The 18169-nt window shown below is 36.3% G+C and overlaps 1 protein-coding gene across 2 annotated transcripts in view; it reads right to left on the bottom strand.

Annotated features, from left to right (window-relative positions):
* The window catches only part of TBCK (TBC1 domain containing kinase), a 236208-nt gene that overhangs the window by 69281 nt on the left and 148758 nt on the right, over window positions 1-18169 (bottom strand). For both annotated transcript variants that reach the window (XM_061191187.1, XM_061191186.1), the window contains exon 23: window positions 3770-3945. In XM_061191187.1, coding sequence (XP_061047170.1) covers window positions 3770-3945 — 176 coding nt within the window. The remainder of the gene's footprint in view (window positions 1-3769; window positions 3946-18169) is intronic.

Below are 18169 nucleotides of genomic sequence, written 5' to 3'. Positions count from 1 at the left end.
GAATTCTAACTTGGGTAAGACGGTTCTTTGGGACATTAGTCCACCATCTTCTTGGTCAGCTGGCTTTCTGCATAAAGTCACTATCCCTTGCTCCAACAACTTGTCTCTCGATTTATTGGCCTGTTGTACAGGAGCAGTATGAGCTTGGACTCGGTAACACTACTTCTCATCACCTCTACTGCTACCCCTTGGTTCTAAGCCATCATAGCTTCATCCTTGGTCTCCTGTTTTACCTTTGCCTCTCCTATTGTCTATTTTATGTATAGTAGCCAAAGTAATCCTTTTACATGTAAGTCTGATCCTGTCACCACTCTGCTTAAAATCTTCCAATGGCTTCTCATCTCATTTGGTATAAAGCCAAAGTATTAAGGTTACACAAGATCTGAACCACTGATCTCTGTAAATTTATGGCTTCCACACTCCTCTTCACTCATTCCATTCTATATATAGTATCCTTACTGTTCCCCTAACATACAAAGCATGTTACTACCTTGCACTTGCAAGATGGAATATTTTTTTCTCAAGAAATGTATATAACTCACTCTCTCACTTCCTTTAGATTCTCTTCTCAAATGTTTCCTTATCAGCTAGATTTTCTTTGAGTCCCCCACATAAAATAGCAACTCTTCTCTAATGCTCTCCAGAATCCTCCTCCTTGGCATTCTCTATTGCCCTTCTTCTTCATCTTCTCCTTTTAAAAACTGAAATATAGCTGGCATACAATATTATATTAGATTTATGTGTACTAGACAGTGATTTGACATTTGCAGACATTATGAAATGATCACCACCATAAGTCTACTAACCATCTATCCCTATACAAAGTGATAACAATATTATTGACCATATTACTTATGCTGTGTATTACATCTCATGGCTTACTTATTTTATAACTGGAGGTATCTTTTAATCTTCTTCACCTATTTCACACACACCCTTCTGCCATCTCCTTGTCCTCAGGCAACCACCTGTTTGTTCTCTGTATTTATGAGTCTGGTTTCATTTTGTTTTGTTATTTGTTTGTTTTGTCTTTTAGATTCAACATACAAGCGAGATCATGTGATATCTGTCTTTCTCTGTCTGGGAAAGACAAATTTCTTTCAAATAAGAAAAATTTCTTATTTCACTTACCAAAATAACCTCAAGCTTCATCCACGTTGCTGCAAATGGAAAGATTTCATTCTTTTTTATGGCTGAATAGTACTCTATGTGTGTGTGTAAGTATATACCACATCGTCTTTATTGATTTATCTATTGATGGACACTTAGGTTGCTTCCATATCTTGGCTATTGTAAATAGTGCTGCTATGAACACTGGTGTGTAGATATGTTTTCAAATGAATTTTGTTTTCTTCGGGTAAATATCCAGAAGTGAAACTGCTAGATCATATGGCAGTTATATTTTTAATTTTTTGAGGAACCTTTATATGGTTTTACATAGTGGCTGCACCAATTTACAATCCCACCAACAGTGTGTGCAGGTCCCCTTTTCTCCACATCCTTGCCAACAATTATCTGTTGTCTTTCTGATGACAGCAATTCTAACAGGTGTGAGTGGGTATTGAATTGTGGTTTTAATTTGCATTTCCCTGATGATTAGTCATGTTGATCATGTATCTGTTGGCCATCTGTATGTCTTCTTTGGAAAAATGTCTATTCAGGTCCCCTGCCCATTTCTTAACTGGGTTGTTTGTTCTTTTGATGTTGAGTTGTATGAGTTCTTTGTATATTTTGGATATTAACCTCTTACTGAATATATGGTTTGCAAATATCTTCTCCCATTCATTAGGTTGTCTTTTCGTCTTATTGATAGTTTTCTTTGCTGTACAAAAGCTTTTAAGTTTGATGTAGTCCCATTTGTTTATCCTTATTCTTCTTTACTTTTCTCCATGGCACCTAAATGCCACTAAATGTCCAACAATACATGAATGGATAAAGAAAGTGTGGTGTATATGTATACAACGGAATATTACTCAGCCATTAAGAAAAAAAGAAATCTTGCCATTTGTGACAACATGGTTGATCCAGAGGATATTATGCTAAGTGAAATAAGTAGGATAGAGAAAGACAAGTACCACATGATCTCACTTATATGTGGAATCTAAAAAACACACTAATTGTTTACCTTTTTTGCTTATTATCTGTATATCCTCCACTAAATGCAAATTCTATGAGGACAGGTACTCTTTTTTCACTGCTTTAGCCCCAGTAACTAGAATGGTATCTGTTTTATAGTATGTATTCAGACATATTGTTGAAAAATAATGCATTGGTTTTTATACTGTTCATTATATTTTTCTTTATGGTTGAAATATATCATAAAAAAATGAAATAAATTCTAAAGAAAAGTGAACTAAAACTTGAATATTATTCAGATAGTAACATTTCATGTAAATAATGTAGTATATTCTTCTCTTCCATTCTTAGTATTGTTGTTCATGGGGATAATATATCTGACTTATGAGTACACAGAAAAGTTAGTTGCTTTCTAAAAATTTTATTTATTTATTTATTTTTTATACAGCAGGTTCTTATTAGTTACCTATTTTATACTTATGAAAAGTTAGTTTTATATCACAAAGTTTTAGCAAATTGACCCAGAACTCTGAGACTTACCATAATTAGGAATATATAAAGCGACTTGGGGTTTAGTGACATTCAAACAAAAATTTAGTGACATTTTAAACAAAAATCTCATTTCAGACGAGGGTGTAAGGGAAAAGATTTAAAACCACTTAAATTTAAAATAAAGAGTGACTTTTCCTAGTAAAATTTTACTTTATCATAAAATGAAAGTCTCACATTACTTGAGTTGTCAATATTCCTTTTTTGAGCTTTTAAAATCAACTCTCTCTCAATCTTTTTGCTTCACTCAGGAGTTAAAATTTAGTGGACAAATAGCATAGAATATGAGTGACATCAGTGAGAATGGCAGAGTAGGGATCTCAGAAAAGCTGCTCCTCCAAAACATAATGAGAATACTGGCAAAGATGATCAAAATGAACTTTTTAGAATTCTGGAAATTAAACAAAGGTCTGCAGCAATCTATGGAGTACAGTCAAAAGAAATACCTCTATTTCAGTAAGAATGTGAGTTCTGTGGTGCTTTAGTTTGCCCTACTCTCATTTCCTTCTCCTCAGCTCCACCTTAAAAACCAACAGTCTCACAAACCAGAAGTCTAGCAACCACTGGACAGGACAGAGTGGTTTTAGAGCTCCCAAAAAGTATCATTTCAGGAAATTATGATTATTTGACCTGTCTTCCAGTTCCCTAGAAACCTCTCCTCACAGTGTTTGCCTTTATTTGACCTGACTCAGAACCCTCTCTGTTCAAAGAGACTTTTCTCTGGAGGTATCTGTCAAAAAGAGTCAGCAGCAATTGTTTAATATTGTAGCTGTCTGAGGTGGCCATAACAGTTGGAGCAAAGAAGAAGCTGACAATAAAAATTAAAAACTAAAATTAAAAGCTGGGGAACGCAATGTCCATAGGGGGATTTGAAAGTGCTAACAGGATCCTGGGAATCTAGAACTCTGTCCATGCCAACATAGGATGTTTGCATGCATAGGAAAGACCTGAGAAGGCCTTAAGCTCTCACCTTTGGTTGACCTCAAGACCTAAAATAGTTGTATGAATACAATCACATATAAGAAGATAGCTATGTTAAAAAGACATAAGTGATAATAGTATATGAACAATACTGATACTTAAGTATACTAATATAACATCCATCTTCTTTTAGAGTTTATGAATTAAATCAGCAATTACTTACCAGATCTGTTTTTGGAGGATCTGGACACTCAGTGGAGAAATAAGGTGTTGAACTTCTGACTCCACTGCTATCAGAAGTTGGCTTTGGAGGTTGAGCATGCTGTCTGTAAGTAGCACTTTTAGGAGTCCAACAAAACAGGTTGATTGATTCTCGCACACAACGTTCAATGTCAATTTCTAAATAGAATAATTAAAAAAAAAAAGCAAACATAGAATTCGGATTGCTCTATTTATGTAAAAACCACAATTTTTCCTAAATACATATATACAAATATGGCTAAGATGATAACTAATTAGAAAAGATGTCAGTAAAAAAGTAATCTAGATATTAATCAGCATATTTATGAGTGGAATGGTAGAGGGTATCTGGTATTATTATGTAGATACATATACACATGTATTTAATTTGTAAATATGTACATACATTTTTATGTGTGGTTTTTGGGTATTATTATCTATATATAGATACACATACATATAGTATATGTGTTTATATATTTCAGTGTATCATCATTTAAACATTTAAATATAACACATCTCCTTATTAGAGAGTCTTAACTTTGATAATATTTTCACTTTCTCAAATTAAAGGTTGGGTAGAAGGAAGGCTGGAATTTGGGAGTGGGCAAACAAAAGATTCAGAAGTTAATACACATACTTTAAGTAAAGTGTAATGAAAGTTTCATTTCCATATATTAAAGATGATATAAAATAATCAAGGCAAAATTAATTAAAATCTCAGTTCAGCATTTCTCCCCCTTTTAAAAAAGAATTTCTTGATTTAACTGCAAAAAAGTATAAGTGAGGTTTCATATAGACAGAAATTAAATGTACTCAATTAAAATAATAAAAAATACTTCCATAGAAGATTTCCCCTTCTTTCTCAGATTTGAAAGAAATTTAAACATCTTTGATACAGAGGTAATATACACAGGAAAGTTATTACAATGCCAAATTATTGTTTGTGTGTTTTGATAGCACTGTAACTCTTTAGGAGGTTAATATTCCTGATGGAGAGTAAGCTGTTACTCTACAGGGAAAGTGGAGCTATCATAGAAAAGCAGTAGAAATTCAAGAAGTTTACTAGGATGAAGGAGTTTATTAGCATGGACTAGCTTTTCCGTTTCTATGTTCGTAATATTAGTAAATGGCAGATATTATCATTTTCTCTGCAGAAGTCCAAGTGTGTCAGTTCAGATAAGCAATGGAGAAAAATATATTACATCCCTTACAAAGGGGTAAGGTCCCTATTTCTCTTTTTGAAATGAAGAGCTTATATATAAGGGGAAAAGGAAATAGACATTTAAGTTGATCCTGTGAATGGTGCATGAATCAGGCACTTATAGAATTATCTGCTTTTATAAGGTGGAAAACCCTTAGAGAAGGGCAGGGAAATGGACACTTAATGAGCATCTATTATGTGACAGGTGTTGTATACTTTCACTTAGCCCATTTAATTCTTACAGTGATTATTATAGACAGGTACTGCACTCCCCTCATTTCTGTTGAAGATGAAGAAACTAAGACATAAAGAAGCTAAGTGACTGAATGTGTTAAGTGTTTTTATTATGAGTAGAATATCTGAAGTTACTAAAGGGTTATAAGGCATCTTTCATTTCCCAATTTATTTAGATTTGGGAAACAATAGCCAGCAGGTCTAGAAAGACCAGTTACTCAATTAAACATTCCTTTATCTGCTATTAGTGATGTTTGCCAACTTCACAGTTGGTTACTTCCATGGCTGCACAAAGAGGTCAGATTTCATCACCCCCATATGTTATTTCTAACATAAAATCTATGAAACAGAGTTAAACATGTTTTGAGGAATGGACCTATTTATTTGAGAAATTGTCAATACAGTGAAATGCATTCTTTTAAAAAGTTCTGTAACATTATCAAATTGATATTCCACAAAGAGAAGAATACAGACACCAATGAGAAGAAAAATAAAAGTTCAAGATACGTTCCTCTACTCCACTTAAGATGGAAGAGATGTGCTCAATTCATTTTAGAACATTTCCAATTAATACGGTTAAGATAAAAATTTGCAGCTAAAGAGAGAAAACTTCGTCATCTTAAAAAAGTTTATCCACTTCACACTGTTTAATCTCCAAAGGAAAAGAATTTTGGAACGTAGATTTTGCATCTGCAGTGCTCAAATCAGTCTGACATATCTGTCACCCATTAAAAGCTTGAAGTCAAGTTAATGATGCAGATCAGAGGTTGTAGTTCAGTCCTTATATCACTGGCAATGGAAAAGTCATTTGTATCTGCTTCCAAAACACCCTACCAATACCATAAAAGGTTTACAGTGAATCTTGAGAATTTACTGGCATCCACCCCGATTTGAGCTTGATTATTACTACTGGCAGATATCCCATTCTCCACTCACTTGACCCATGTCACCTCTCCATCTCAAAATCCTTCCAAAGTATTTTATCATAACCAAAATATTATGAAAAGTACTTTATAAACTTTATAAATATTTACATTAAAATATGTAATTATTCTTTTAAAAATAATCTCTCATCCTAAAGCACTACTACTTTCTATCTTGCATTTTCATTTTGATACAATGTGTCTGTGAAAAAGTATGTACCCTGGATATGGTTTCTCAGGTTTGATTCCAAGCTCCATGAGGTACTTTGTGACTCAGAGAAATAATTTCTCTAAATCTCGTTTTCTTTATCCTCATCCATTACTATTGTTATCTCTCATAAATACTGAACTATTTTCAAAATGATAAAATGCAACTCATGATTCATTTGGGCAAGGGTAGGTAGAAAAGACAGCTCGCCTGAAGCCCTTCATTGTCTTGCTTTAATGACTATGAATTGCTTCCTAGATATAGTGAACAGCTGTTGACATGGCACTTCTCTTTACCATCATCTAATTCCCTTTGGTTCTCCCCTACATTTGATCCCTAATTTGGGGGCTAAGATATTATTTTCTCTCTCTAGATTTACTGCATCATTTTGGTGGAACACATTTTCTAGTAATTTCTAGGAAAGGATGCACAGAAGGCAAATTATTTTGGAACTGTCCATGTCTTTTAATATATTTATTCTGCCTTTGACTGATAGTTAGGCTAGGCATAACATTCTAGGATTGATTTATTTTTCTACAGAGTTATGTAAGGCAAGGGCTCCACTGTCTTTCTTCTGAGAAATTTGATGCAATCTTGATTTGAGATCACTTGTATGTGATTTTCCACCTATCTGTAAACTTTTAGGATCCCTGGTGTTCTGAAATTTCATAATGATACATGTAATTGTGTATCACTTAATTGATGGTTTTTTTGCAATCCTTCAGTTATAGAAAAAGTTTTGTTTGATGTCTGTAATAATTTCTTTCTCACTGTTTTTCCTCTTCTCTTTTCTTTCATTAGAAGAGTCCTGAACATCCTGTATAGATTTCCTAATAATTTTGCCTTTTCCTCTTACTTTCCATCTATATTTTGGTTCTACTCTCTGAGAGATTTCCTAAGCTTTATCGTACACCTCTTTCATATAAAGCTCATTGCATTTCCACATAATTTTTAATTTCCAGTAAATCTTCTTTGTTGTTACTTAAAAATTTCTGATTTTTCATAGTTATCATATCTTCTCATAATTGTTTTTCTGAGGATATTCCTTTATTCAGTTGATGCTGTTCTGTGTTTTTTAGCTGGAGGCTTTCCCTAGAGGTTTGGTGATCTATGACTGCATATTTAAAAGAATAGCACTAAAAATCAGATTGGAAGTTTTGTATATGTGGGTAGGGCTTCACTATAGGTAACTTGGGGACATGGTCATTTGTTAGAGGAGCCCTATAAGTAAGGTATTTCTCTTTTTGGGAACTTTCCATCTCTCCAGAGGATAATTCTTTAATCTGTCTAAACTAATCTTTGCCAGCATTCTGGGAGTTGACCATGGATGAGCCTGGGGATTGTAGCTATAAACATTTCCTCACTCAGGCTCTCTGCTATGCTACTGACTCTGTGTCTCAAGTCTCTATGATTCTACTACTCCAAAAATGTACCTCCAACCTTACTGTATCTATGGTCATGTTTCGTAAAATTTGCAAAGGTAAAAATATCTAAACCACAATCAGTGAAAACTGTTGTCTTTACACCAATTTCCCCTCCATTACACTTCCTCTTGTGTTAGGCAACATAGTGGCTGTGGATACTTTGATATAACTAAGCTAAATTTGAGATGTATTTATTATGGTTTAATGGGTATTCTATTGTTATTTGAAGTCACTTTGGGGTATTGACATAGATTTTTCTCCTTGACCAGAGTCTAGTCAGGCTCCTCTAAGCCTTTTCTTGACTATGCCTCAACCTTGGCCTATAAAGACTTGAACAAAACTCTTAACATAGTTTATAGCAATTCAAGGTCACATCCCTCGGATTACCCTAACGCCCTATAAACGCCTGCCTGAGAAAAAAAAAGGCTGCCAGAAGAATTTAGCATTTGTTCCAGTCAATACCTGAAGATAGGGTCCCTGTCTTCCAGCCTCTGTAGGAAGGTAGGAGCCTAACTTTGGTAAGTGTCAGTTAGCAAACGCAGATATATTTCACATGGACCAATGCCCCCCTTCACACTTTTTATAATTTTTCACTTCCCTGAATCTTCTAGTCTCCTCCCTCTCTATTCCCTCATTCTCCCTTTAAAATGCCCAGGCACCTCTGTACAAATTGAAGTTGAGCTCAATTCATGCTGGACTATTATTGCAACAGTGTATTACTGACTAAAACCTGTGCTTACTACTTTAATGAGTGTCTGGCTTGTTTTTCTTTGACAGTACAGTAAAATTACTGTTAGCTCTGGGAATGACTTCCTGGAATACTCCCACCACCCACTATACAGGAGTAGAGGTCGTAATGCAGTGTGAATGTGTTCTAGCAGTAGAAGTTTATGGGCAGGAGAAACATAGTTGACATGTACATAGCAAAAACCAGACTGAAAAATTCTTCCAAATATTAAACATGTGAAACTGTAAGCAGAGAATTAGGTTCTCATTGATGCCTGATTAAAAGAGAAATAATCTCCTTCTAGAAATATACTTCAATAATGCTATATATAAAATTATAAGTGTACCATTAACTTTTTTTTCTTTTTTTGATAGGAACCTCACAAAAAATAGCATTTCTGTATTTATAGAAAACAAACTTGTAGCACTAAAACAAATAGAAGCGACACCTGTGCTAAGTCATATGTTTTATGCATTACCACTATAAATAACAAAAAACAAATTTCAACCAACCCTACCAGTGAAAAGGCAGATTATCTATTTTTTCTATAGAAAATATTGCATAATTATTGTTATATGAAGAGGTGATCAATGAATATGAAGCAAAAGAGGAGGGAAAATATAGAGGTATGTCAGACATTTAATGAATAAAAATATTATGCTATTTTTCTGTTTTGTAATTTGTTGTGATCTCTTTGCTCATTCTAAATATTCTTTTAATAGCCTAATTTTGTATTGTAATTTATAACCTCTCCTTAAAGAGGGGCATCTCCCCACACTGCATAAGCTTCAGGCCACAAAATCTAGATCTGCCCCTATCTTCCAGTCTTCTGCTAGGTGGCAGAGGAATAGACTCTTGGCTAAGAGGGTGGGAGCAAAGACTTGTAGGGGTGAATGAAATGAAACTATTCCTTATGCATACATACATTCAACTGTTTCTTCTCTGGTTTTCTGCCTCATTTTTTCATTCACTTTCAATTTCTGAGACCTTTTGGTGCTCTGCATCAAGAACTGGCTTGCTTCTTTTTGGTATCCTCCTTTGCAGGAAGGTTTCAGTACTCTCTGATTTATTAAGTGAGTTACTACTGATGTAATTGCTTTCTATCTTCCAAATACTTGTTGACATTTCTTGTCTACTAGTGCTCTTTTTACACTCTCTTTGTTTTTAAAATTACTCTGTCTTCATTCCCTTACTGTCACTTTAGTGATGTTTCAGAAGGTAGCAGAGACAAACATGTATACAGTCTGTCATTCTTAACTGGAAAAGTTTCAAATTTTAAAGGCTCTGGTTCAAAAAGGGTGGGAATGAAGTTAGGAGATGGGCATGGTAAGCTTGATGTTTCACCCCCTTGGTCTAGCTCCAGGCCTGCAAAGTAGCAGTTAAGCTATTTGCTCAGAAAGCAGTATAATAACAATGCCACACTGCTAAGATTAACTCAGGAGGCAGCATGATCTGGGTTTGAATCAATTCAATTATTTACAAGTTGTACATCTTTGGTCAACTCATTTTTCTGCATCTCTTTTTTCAATCATAAAATAGGAATGATAATACTTAATTCCTGGACTGTTATGAGGTATAAATAAGATTATTCCAGCACACAGTAGGGACTTAAGTATTTTATAGACAAATTTTTAGATACATAAAAAACATGAAAAATTTTAGCACTTCAACTAAAATGAAAAAAAGTATAAGCCTTAGATCCCACTAAGTTTGCCTTCTTGTTTTAAACCCAGTTGAAAAATAAGGAAGGGACTTCCCTGGCGGTCCAGTGGTTAGGACTCTGTGCTTCCATTGCAGGGGGCACGGGTTCGATCCCTGGTCAGGGAACTAAGATCCTGTATGCCATGTGGCATGGCCAAAAAAAAAAAGGGAAAGAAAGAAAAATAGGCTAGTTTTCTACTTTGCAACTGGTAGATTTCTCTTTAGAAAGAGACTGCCTTTTAAAAAGTATTCTTTTCTACTTTTCAAAATCCAAAGACTTAGGATATCATTCAGTGTTAAAAAGAAATGAGCTACCAAGCCACAAGCAGACATGGAGGAAAAAGTCTGAATAGGCTGTATCCTCTATGATTCCAATCACATGACATTCTGGAAAAGGCAAAACTTTATAAGGACAGTAAAAAGATCACTGGTTGTCAAGGTTTCGGGGGGTGAGGGGAGCAGGAGAGGAGGAATGAATAGTTGAAGCACAGGGAATTTTTAGGGTGGTGAAACTGTTCTGTATAATACTGCAATGGTGAATACATGACATTATGCATTTATTGAAACCTACAGAACTCTACAACACAACCTTAATGTATACTATAGACTTCGGTTAACAATAATGTAAGATACTAAGGCAAGATGTTAAAAATAGGAGAAATAATGAGCAGGGAAGAGGAGAAATACAGGAACTCTGTACTACCTGCTCAATTTTTCTGTAAACTGCTCTAAAAAAAGTAAAGTCTATTAATCAAAAAAAACAAAAAGCAGGGACACAGGAGTGACATCAGTAAAAATGGCACAGTAGATGTCTCCAAGGGCACTACTTTTTAAATAAGTTTTTTTTTTTTTTAAAGAACTACTGAAAGAAGTTAAAAATCTGTAATCATGTCAACATCCTTGTATTATAGTTGATTTATCTCTTGACTAGGGTAACAAATTATGACTTTTCATTCAAATGCAAAATAAACTTCATTGACAAAAAAATACTATCACTTAAAAAAAAACCCTGTGCATTATACTGGACATTTACCAGACATTCTGGATTTGCAAGAATTAGAGTATTAATAACTTATCCTAATTCTGTAATCACATGACAAAAGGGGTCACTGAAGCCATTTTGGAATAACTTGGCTTACACAAGACATTTAACATATTGGGCAATTTGACAGAAACATTTCCTTCCCCACTCTAAAATTCTTATCTGTACTTAACAATAGTATGATTATTGCTCCATACCACACTTTGTTTGAGATAATAAGCCCATGGTTGTCTTTGTGAGGCAGGTAGGGAATAAGGAGATAGGAGAACTGCTAAGGATAGAAAATAAATGATTTTGTATATCCAAACAACAACCGTAAAACATGGCTTGCTTAAATGAAGGAAAATAAGTTGTAGAGATAATGTTTTACATTTAAAATGGGTTAAAATTTGTTAAAAGTCAAGTTTCTATATGCTGTTCACTGACAAACAACTAACACAGGTAGAAAGAAAAGAAATGGCTACGGAGACCTTCAAGATGGCGGAGGAGTAAGACGTGGAGATCACCTTGCTCCCCACAAATATATCAGAAATACATCTACATGTAGAACAACTCCTACAGAACACCTACTGAACACTGGCAGAAGACCTCAGACTTCCCAAAAGGCAAGAAAATCCCCACATACTGAGGTAGGGCCAAAAACAAAGAAAAAACAGAGACAAAAGAATAGGGACGGGACCTGCACCTCTGGGAGGGAGCTGTGAAGGAGGAAAAGTTTCCACACACTAAGAAGCCCCTTCACAGGCAGAGACATGCGGTGGCGGGGGGGCTTCGGAGCCATGGAGGAGAGCACAGCAACAGGGGCGCGGAGGGAAAAGCAGAGAGATTCCCGCACAGAGGATCAGTGCCGACCAGCACTCACCAGCCCGAGAGGCTTGTCTGCTCACCACAGGGGCAGGCGGGGGCTGGGAGCTGAGGCTCGGGCTTCGGAGGTCAGACCCCAAGGGAGAGGACTGGGGTTGGCTGCATGAACACAGCCTGAAGGGGGCAAGTGCGCCACAGCTAGCAGGGAGGGAGTCCGGGAAAAAGTCTGGACCTGCCTAAGAGGCAAGAGACCATTGTTTCAGGGTGCACGAGGAGAGGGGATTCAGAGTACCGCCTAAACAAGCTCCAGAGACAGGCATGAGCCATGGCTATCAGCACAGACACCAGAGGCCGACATGAAATGCTAAGGCTGCTGTTGCAGCCACCAAGAAGCCTGTGTGCAAGCACAGGTCACTATCCACACCTCCCCTCCTGGGAGCCTATGCAGCCCGCCAATGCCAGGGTCCCGTGATCCAGGGACAACCTCCCCGGGAGAACACATGCCATACCTCAGGCTGTTGAAATGTCATGTGGGCCTCTGCCGCTTCAGGCTCAACCCACATTCCATACCCCTCCCTCCCCCTGGTATGAATGAGCCAGAGACCCCCAATCAGCTGCTCCTTTAACCCTGTCCTGTCTGGGTGGGAACAGACGCCCTCAGGCGACCTACACGTAGAGGCGGGGCCAAATCCAAAGCTGAACCCCAGGAACTGTGCAAACACAGAAGAGAAAGGGAAATCTCTCCCAGCAGCCTCAGGAGCAGCGGATTAAATCTCCACAGTCAACTTGATGTACCCTGCATCTCTGGAATACCTGAGTAGACAACGAATCATCCCAAAATTGAGGTGGTGGACTTTGGGAGCAACTGTAGACTTGGGGTTTGTTGTCTGCAACTGACTTGTTTTTGATTTTTATGTTTATCTTAGTATAGTTTTTAGCGCTTGTTATCATTGTTGGATTTGTTTATTGGTTTCGTTGCTCTCTTCCTCCTTTTGTTTTTAAATATAGATATATCTCTATTTTTCCTTTTTCTCTTTTTGTGAGTGTGTATGTGTATGCTTCTTTGTATGAGTTTGTCTGTATAGCTTTGTTTTTACCATTTATCCTAGGGTTCTGTCTGTCCATTTTTTTTTTTTAAAGTATAGTTTTTAGCGCTCGTTATCATTGGTGGATTTCTATTTTGGTTTGGTCCTCTCTTCTTTCTTTCTTTTTTTTTTTAACTTAAAATTTTTTTTAAATTTTTAATAACTTTTACGTATTTTATATTTTAATTATTTTATTTTACATTATTTTATTTTATTATTTTTGTTCCTTCTTTCTTTTTTCCCCCTTTTTCTTCTAAGCCATGTGGCGGACAGGGTCTTGGTGCTCCAGCTGGGTGTCAGGCCTGTGCCTCTGAGGTAGGAGAACCAAGTATGGGACAGTGCTCCACTAGAGACCTCCTGGCTCCATGTAATATCAAACGGTGAAGGCTCTCGCAGAGATCTCTGTCTCAATGCTAAGACCCAGCTACACTCAAAGACCAGCAAGCTACACTGCTGGACACTCTATGCCAAACAACAGGAACACAACCCCACCCATTAGCAGAGAGGCTGCCTAAAATCATAATAAGGACATAGACACCCCAAAACACACCACCAGACATGGCCCTGCCCACCAGAAAGACAAGATAAAGCCTCATCCACCAGAATACAGGCACTAGTCGCCTCCACCAGGAAGCCTACATAACCCACTGAACCAACCTGAGCACTGGGGGCAGACACCAAAAACAACAGGAACTACGAACCTGCAGCCTGCACAAAGGAGACCCCAAACACAGTAAGTTAAGCAAAATGAGAAGACAGAAAAACACATAGCAGATGAAGGAGCAAGGTAAAAACCCACCAGACCAAACAAATGGAGAAGAAATAGGCAGTCCACCAGAAAAAGAATTCAGAGTAATGATAGTAAACATGATCCAAAATCTTGGAAATAGAAAGGAGAAAATACAAGAAAGAAACGTTTAACAAGGACCTAGAAGAACTAAAGAGCAAACAAACAATGATGAATAACACAATAAATGAAATTTAAAATTCTCTAGAAGGAATCAATAGCAGAATACCTGAGGCAGAAGAATGGAAAAGTGACCTGGAAGATAAAATAGCGGAAATAACTACTGCAGAGCAGAATAAAGAAAAAAGAATGAAAAGAATTGAGGACAGTCTCAGAGACCTCTGGGACAACATTAAACACACCAACATTTGAATTATAGGGGTGCCAGAAGAAGAAGAGAAAAAGAAAGGGACTGAGAAAATATTTGAAGAGATTATAGTAGAAAACTTCCCTAATATGGGAAAGGAAATAGTCAATCAAGTGCAGGAAGCGCAGAGAGTCCCATACAGGATAAATCCAAGGAGAAACACACCAAGACACATATTAATGAAACTATCAAAAATTAAATACAAAGAAAAAATATTAAAAGCAGCAAGGGAAAAACAAATAACATACAAGGGACTCCACGTAAGGTTAACAGCTGATCTTTCAGCAGAAACTCTGCAAGCCAGAAGGGAGTGGCAAGACATATTTAAAGTCATGAAGGGAAAAACCTACAACCAAGATTACTTTACCCAGCAAGGATCTCATTCAGATTTGACAGAGAAATTAAAACCTTTACAGACAAGCAAAAGCTAAGAGAATTCAGCACCACCAAACCAGCTTTACAACAAATGCTAAAAGAACTTCTTTAGGCAGGAAACACAAGAGAAGGAAAAGACCTACAATAACAAACCCAAAACAATTACGAAAATGGTAATAGGAACATACATATCGATAATTATCTTAAATGTAAAGGGATTAAATGCTCCCACCAAAAGACATAGACTGGCTGAATGGATACGAAAACAAGACCAGTACATATGCTGTCTACAACACACCCACTTCAGACCTAGGGACACATACAGACTGAAAGTGAGGGAATGGAAAAAGATATTCCATGCAAATGGAAATCAAAAGAGAGCTGGAGTAGCAAAACTCATATCAGAAAAAATTGACTTTAAAATAAAGACTATTACAAGAGACAAAGAAGGACACTACATAATGATCAAGGGATCAATCCAAGAAAAAGATATAACAATTGTAAATATTTATGCACCCAACATAGGAGCACCTCAATATATAAGGCAAATGCTAACAGCCATAAAAGGGGAATCGACAGTAACACAATCATAGTAGGGGACTTTAACACCCCACTTTCATAAATGGACAGATCATCCAAAACGAAAATAAATAAGGAAACAAAAGCTTTAAATGATACATTAAACAAGATGGACTTAATTGATATTTATAGGACATTCCATCCAAAAACAGCAGATTACACTTTCTTCTCAAGTGCGCATGGAATATTCTCCAGGACAGATCACATCTTGGGTCACAAATAAGTATCGGTAAATTTAAGAAAACTGAAATCATATCAAGCATCTTTTCCAACCACAATGCTATGAGACTAGATATCAATTACAGGAAAAAATCTGTAAAAAATACAAACACATGGAGGCTAAACAATACACTACTTAATAACCAAGAGATCACTGAGGAAATAAAAGAGGAAATTAAAAAAATACGTAGAAACAAACGACAATGAAAACACTACAACTGAAAACCTATGGGATGCAGCAAAAGCAGTTCTAACAGAGAAGTTTATAGCAATACACTCCTACCTCAAGAAACAAGAAACATCTCAAATAAACAACCTAACCTTACACCTAAAGCAATTAGAGAAAGAAGAACCAAAAAACCCCAAAGTTAGCAGAAGGAAATCATAAAGATCAGATCAGTAATAAATGAAAAAGAAATGAAGGAAACAATAGCAAAGATCAATAAAACTAAAGGCTGGTTCTTTGAGAAGATAAACAAAATTGATAAAGCACTAGCCAGACTCATCAAGAAAAAAAGGGAGAAGACTCAACTCAAAAGGATAAGAAATGAAAAAGGAGAAGTAACAACTAATACTGCAGAAATGCAAAGGATCATGAGAGATTACTACAAGCAAGTATATGCCAATAAAATGGACAACCTCGAAGAAATGGACACATTCTTAGAAATGTTCGGAACCTGAACCAGGAAGAAACAGAAAAAATAAACAGACCAATCACAAGCACTGAAATTGAGACTGTGATTAAAAATCTTCCAACAAATAAAACCCCAGGACCAGATGGTTTCACAGGCAAATTCTATCAAACATTTAGAGAAGAGCTAACACCTATCCTTCTCAAAGTCTTCCAAAATATAGCAGAGGCAGGAACACTCCCAAACCCATTCTAAGAGGCAACCATGATCCTGATACCAAAACCAGACAAAGATGTCACAAAGAAAGAAAACTACAGGCCAATATCACTGATGAACATAGATGCAAAAATCCTCAACAAAACACTAGCAAACAGAATCCAACAGCACATTAAAAGGATCATACACCATGATCAAGGGAGGTTTATCCCAGGAATGCAAGGATTCTTCAGTATACGCAAATCAATCAATGTGATAAACCATATTAACTAACTGAAGGAGAAAAACCATATGATCATCTCAATAGATGTAGAAAAAGCTTTCAACAAAATTCAACACCCATTTATGATAAAAAAAACCTCCAGAAAGTAGGCATAGAGGGAACTTACCTCAACATACTAAAGGTCATAAATGACAAACCCACAGCCAATATCGTTCTCTATGGTGAAAAACTGAAACCATTTCCTCTAAGATCAGGAAAAAGACAAGGTTGTCCACTCTCACCACTATTTTTCAACATAGTTTTGGAAGTTTTATCCACAGCAATCAGAGAAGAAAAAGAAATAAAAGGAATCCAAATCTGAAAAGAAGAAGTAATGCTGCCACTGTTTGCAGATGACATGATACTATACATAGAGAATCCTAAAGATGCTACCAGAAAACTACTAGAGCTAATCAATGAATTTGGTAAAGTAGCAAGATACAAAATTAATGCACAGAAATCCCTTGCATTTGTATACACTAATGATGAAAAATCTGAAAGAGAATTTAAGGAAACACTCCCATTTACCACTGCAACAAAAAAGAATAAAATACCTAGGAACAAACCTACCTAAGGAGGCAAAAGACCTGTATGCAGAAAACGATAAGAAAGAAATTAAAGATGATACAAACAGATGGAGAGATATACCATGTTCTTGGATTGGAAGAGTAAACACTGTGAAAATGACTATACAACCCAAAGCAATCTACAGATTCAATGCAACCCCTATCAAACTACCAATGGCATTTTTCACAGAACTAGAACAAAAAATTGCACAATTTGTATGGAAACACAAAAGACCCCGAATAGCCAAAGCAATCTTGAGAAAGAAAAAAGGAGCTGGAGGAATCAGGCTCCTGGACTTCAGAGCATAGTACAAAGCTACAGTAATCAAGACAGGATGGTACTGGCAAAAAAACAGAAATATAGATCAATGGAACAGGATAGAAAGCCCAGGGATAAACACACGCACATATGGTCACCTTATCTTTGACAAAGGAGGCAAGAGTATACAATGGAGATAAGACAGCCTCTTCAATAAGTGGTGCTGGGAAAACTGGACAGCTACATGTAAAAGAATGAAATTAGAACACTCCGTAACAACATACTCAAAATAAACTCAAAATGGATTAGAGACCTAAATGTAAGGCCAGACACTATAAAACTCTTAGAGGAAAACATAGGCAGAACATTCTATGACATAAATCACAGTAAGATCCTTTTTGACCCACCTCCTAGAGAAATGGAAATTAAAATAAAAATAAACAAATGGGACCTAATGAAACTTAAAAGCTTTTGCACAGCAAAGGAAACCATAAACAAGATGAAAAGACAACCCTCAGAATGGGAGAAAATATTTGCGAACGGAGCAACTGACAAAGGATTAATCTCAAAAATTTACAAGCAGCTCAATATCAGAAAAACAAACAACCCAATCGCAAAATGGGCCGAAGACCTAAATAGACATTTCTCCAAAGAAGATATACAGATTGCCAACAAACACATGAAAGGATGCTCAACATCACTAATCATGAGAGAAATGCAAATAAAAACTACAATGAGGTATCACCTCACACCGGTCAGAATGGCCTTC

This window comes from Eubalaena glacialis, chromosome 5 (genome assembly GCF_028564815.1).
Source record: "Eubalaena glacialis isolate mEubGla1 chromosome 5, mEubGla1.1.hap2.+ XY, whole genome shotgun sequence".
Lineage (NCBI taxonomy): Eukaryota > Metazoa > Chordata > Mammalia > Artiodactyla > Balaenidae > Eubalaena > Eubalaena glacialis.
Note: the sequence above shows the minus strand (reverse complement) of the source record. Positions and strands in the feature narration are given on the sequence as shown.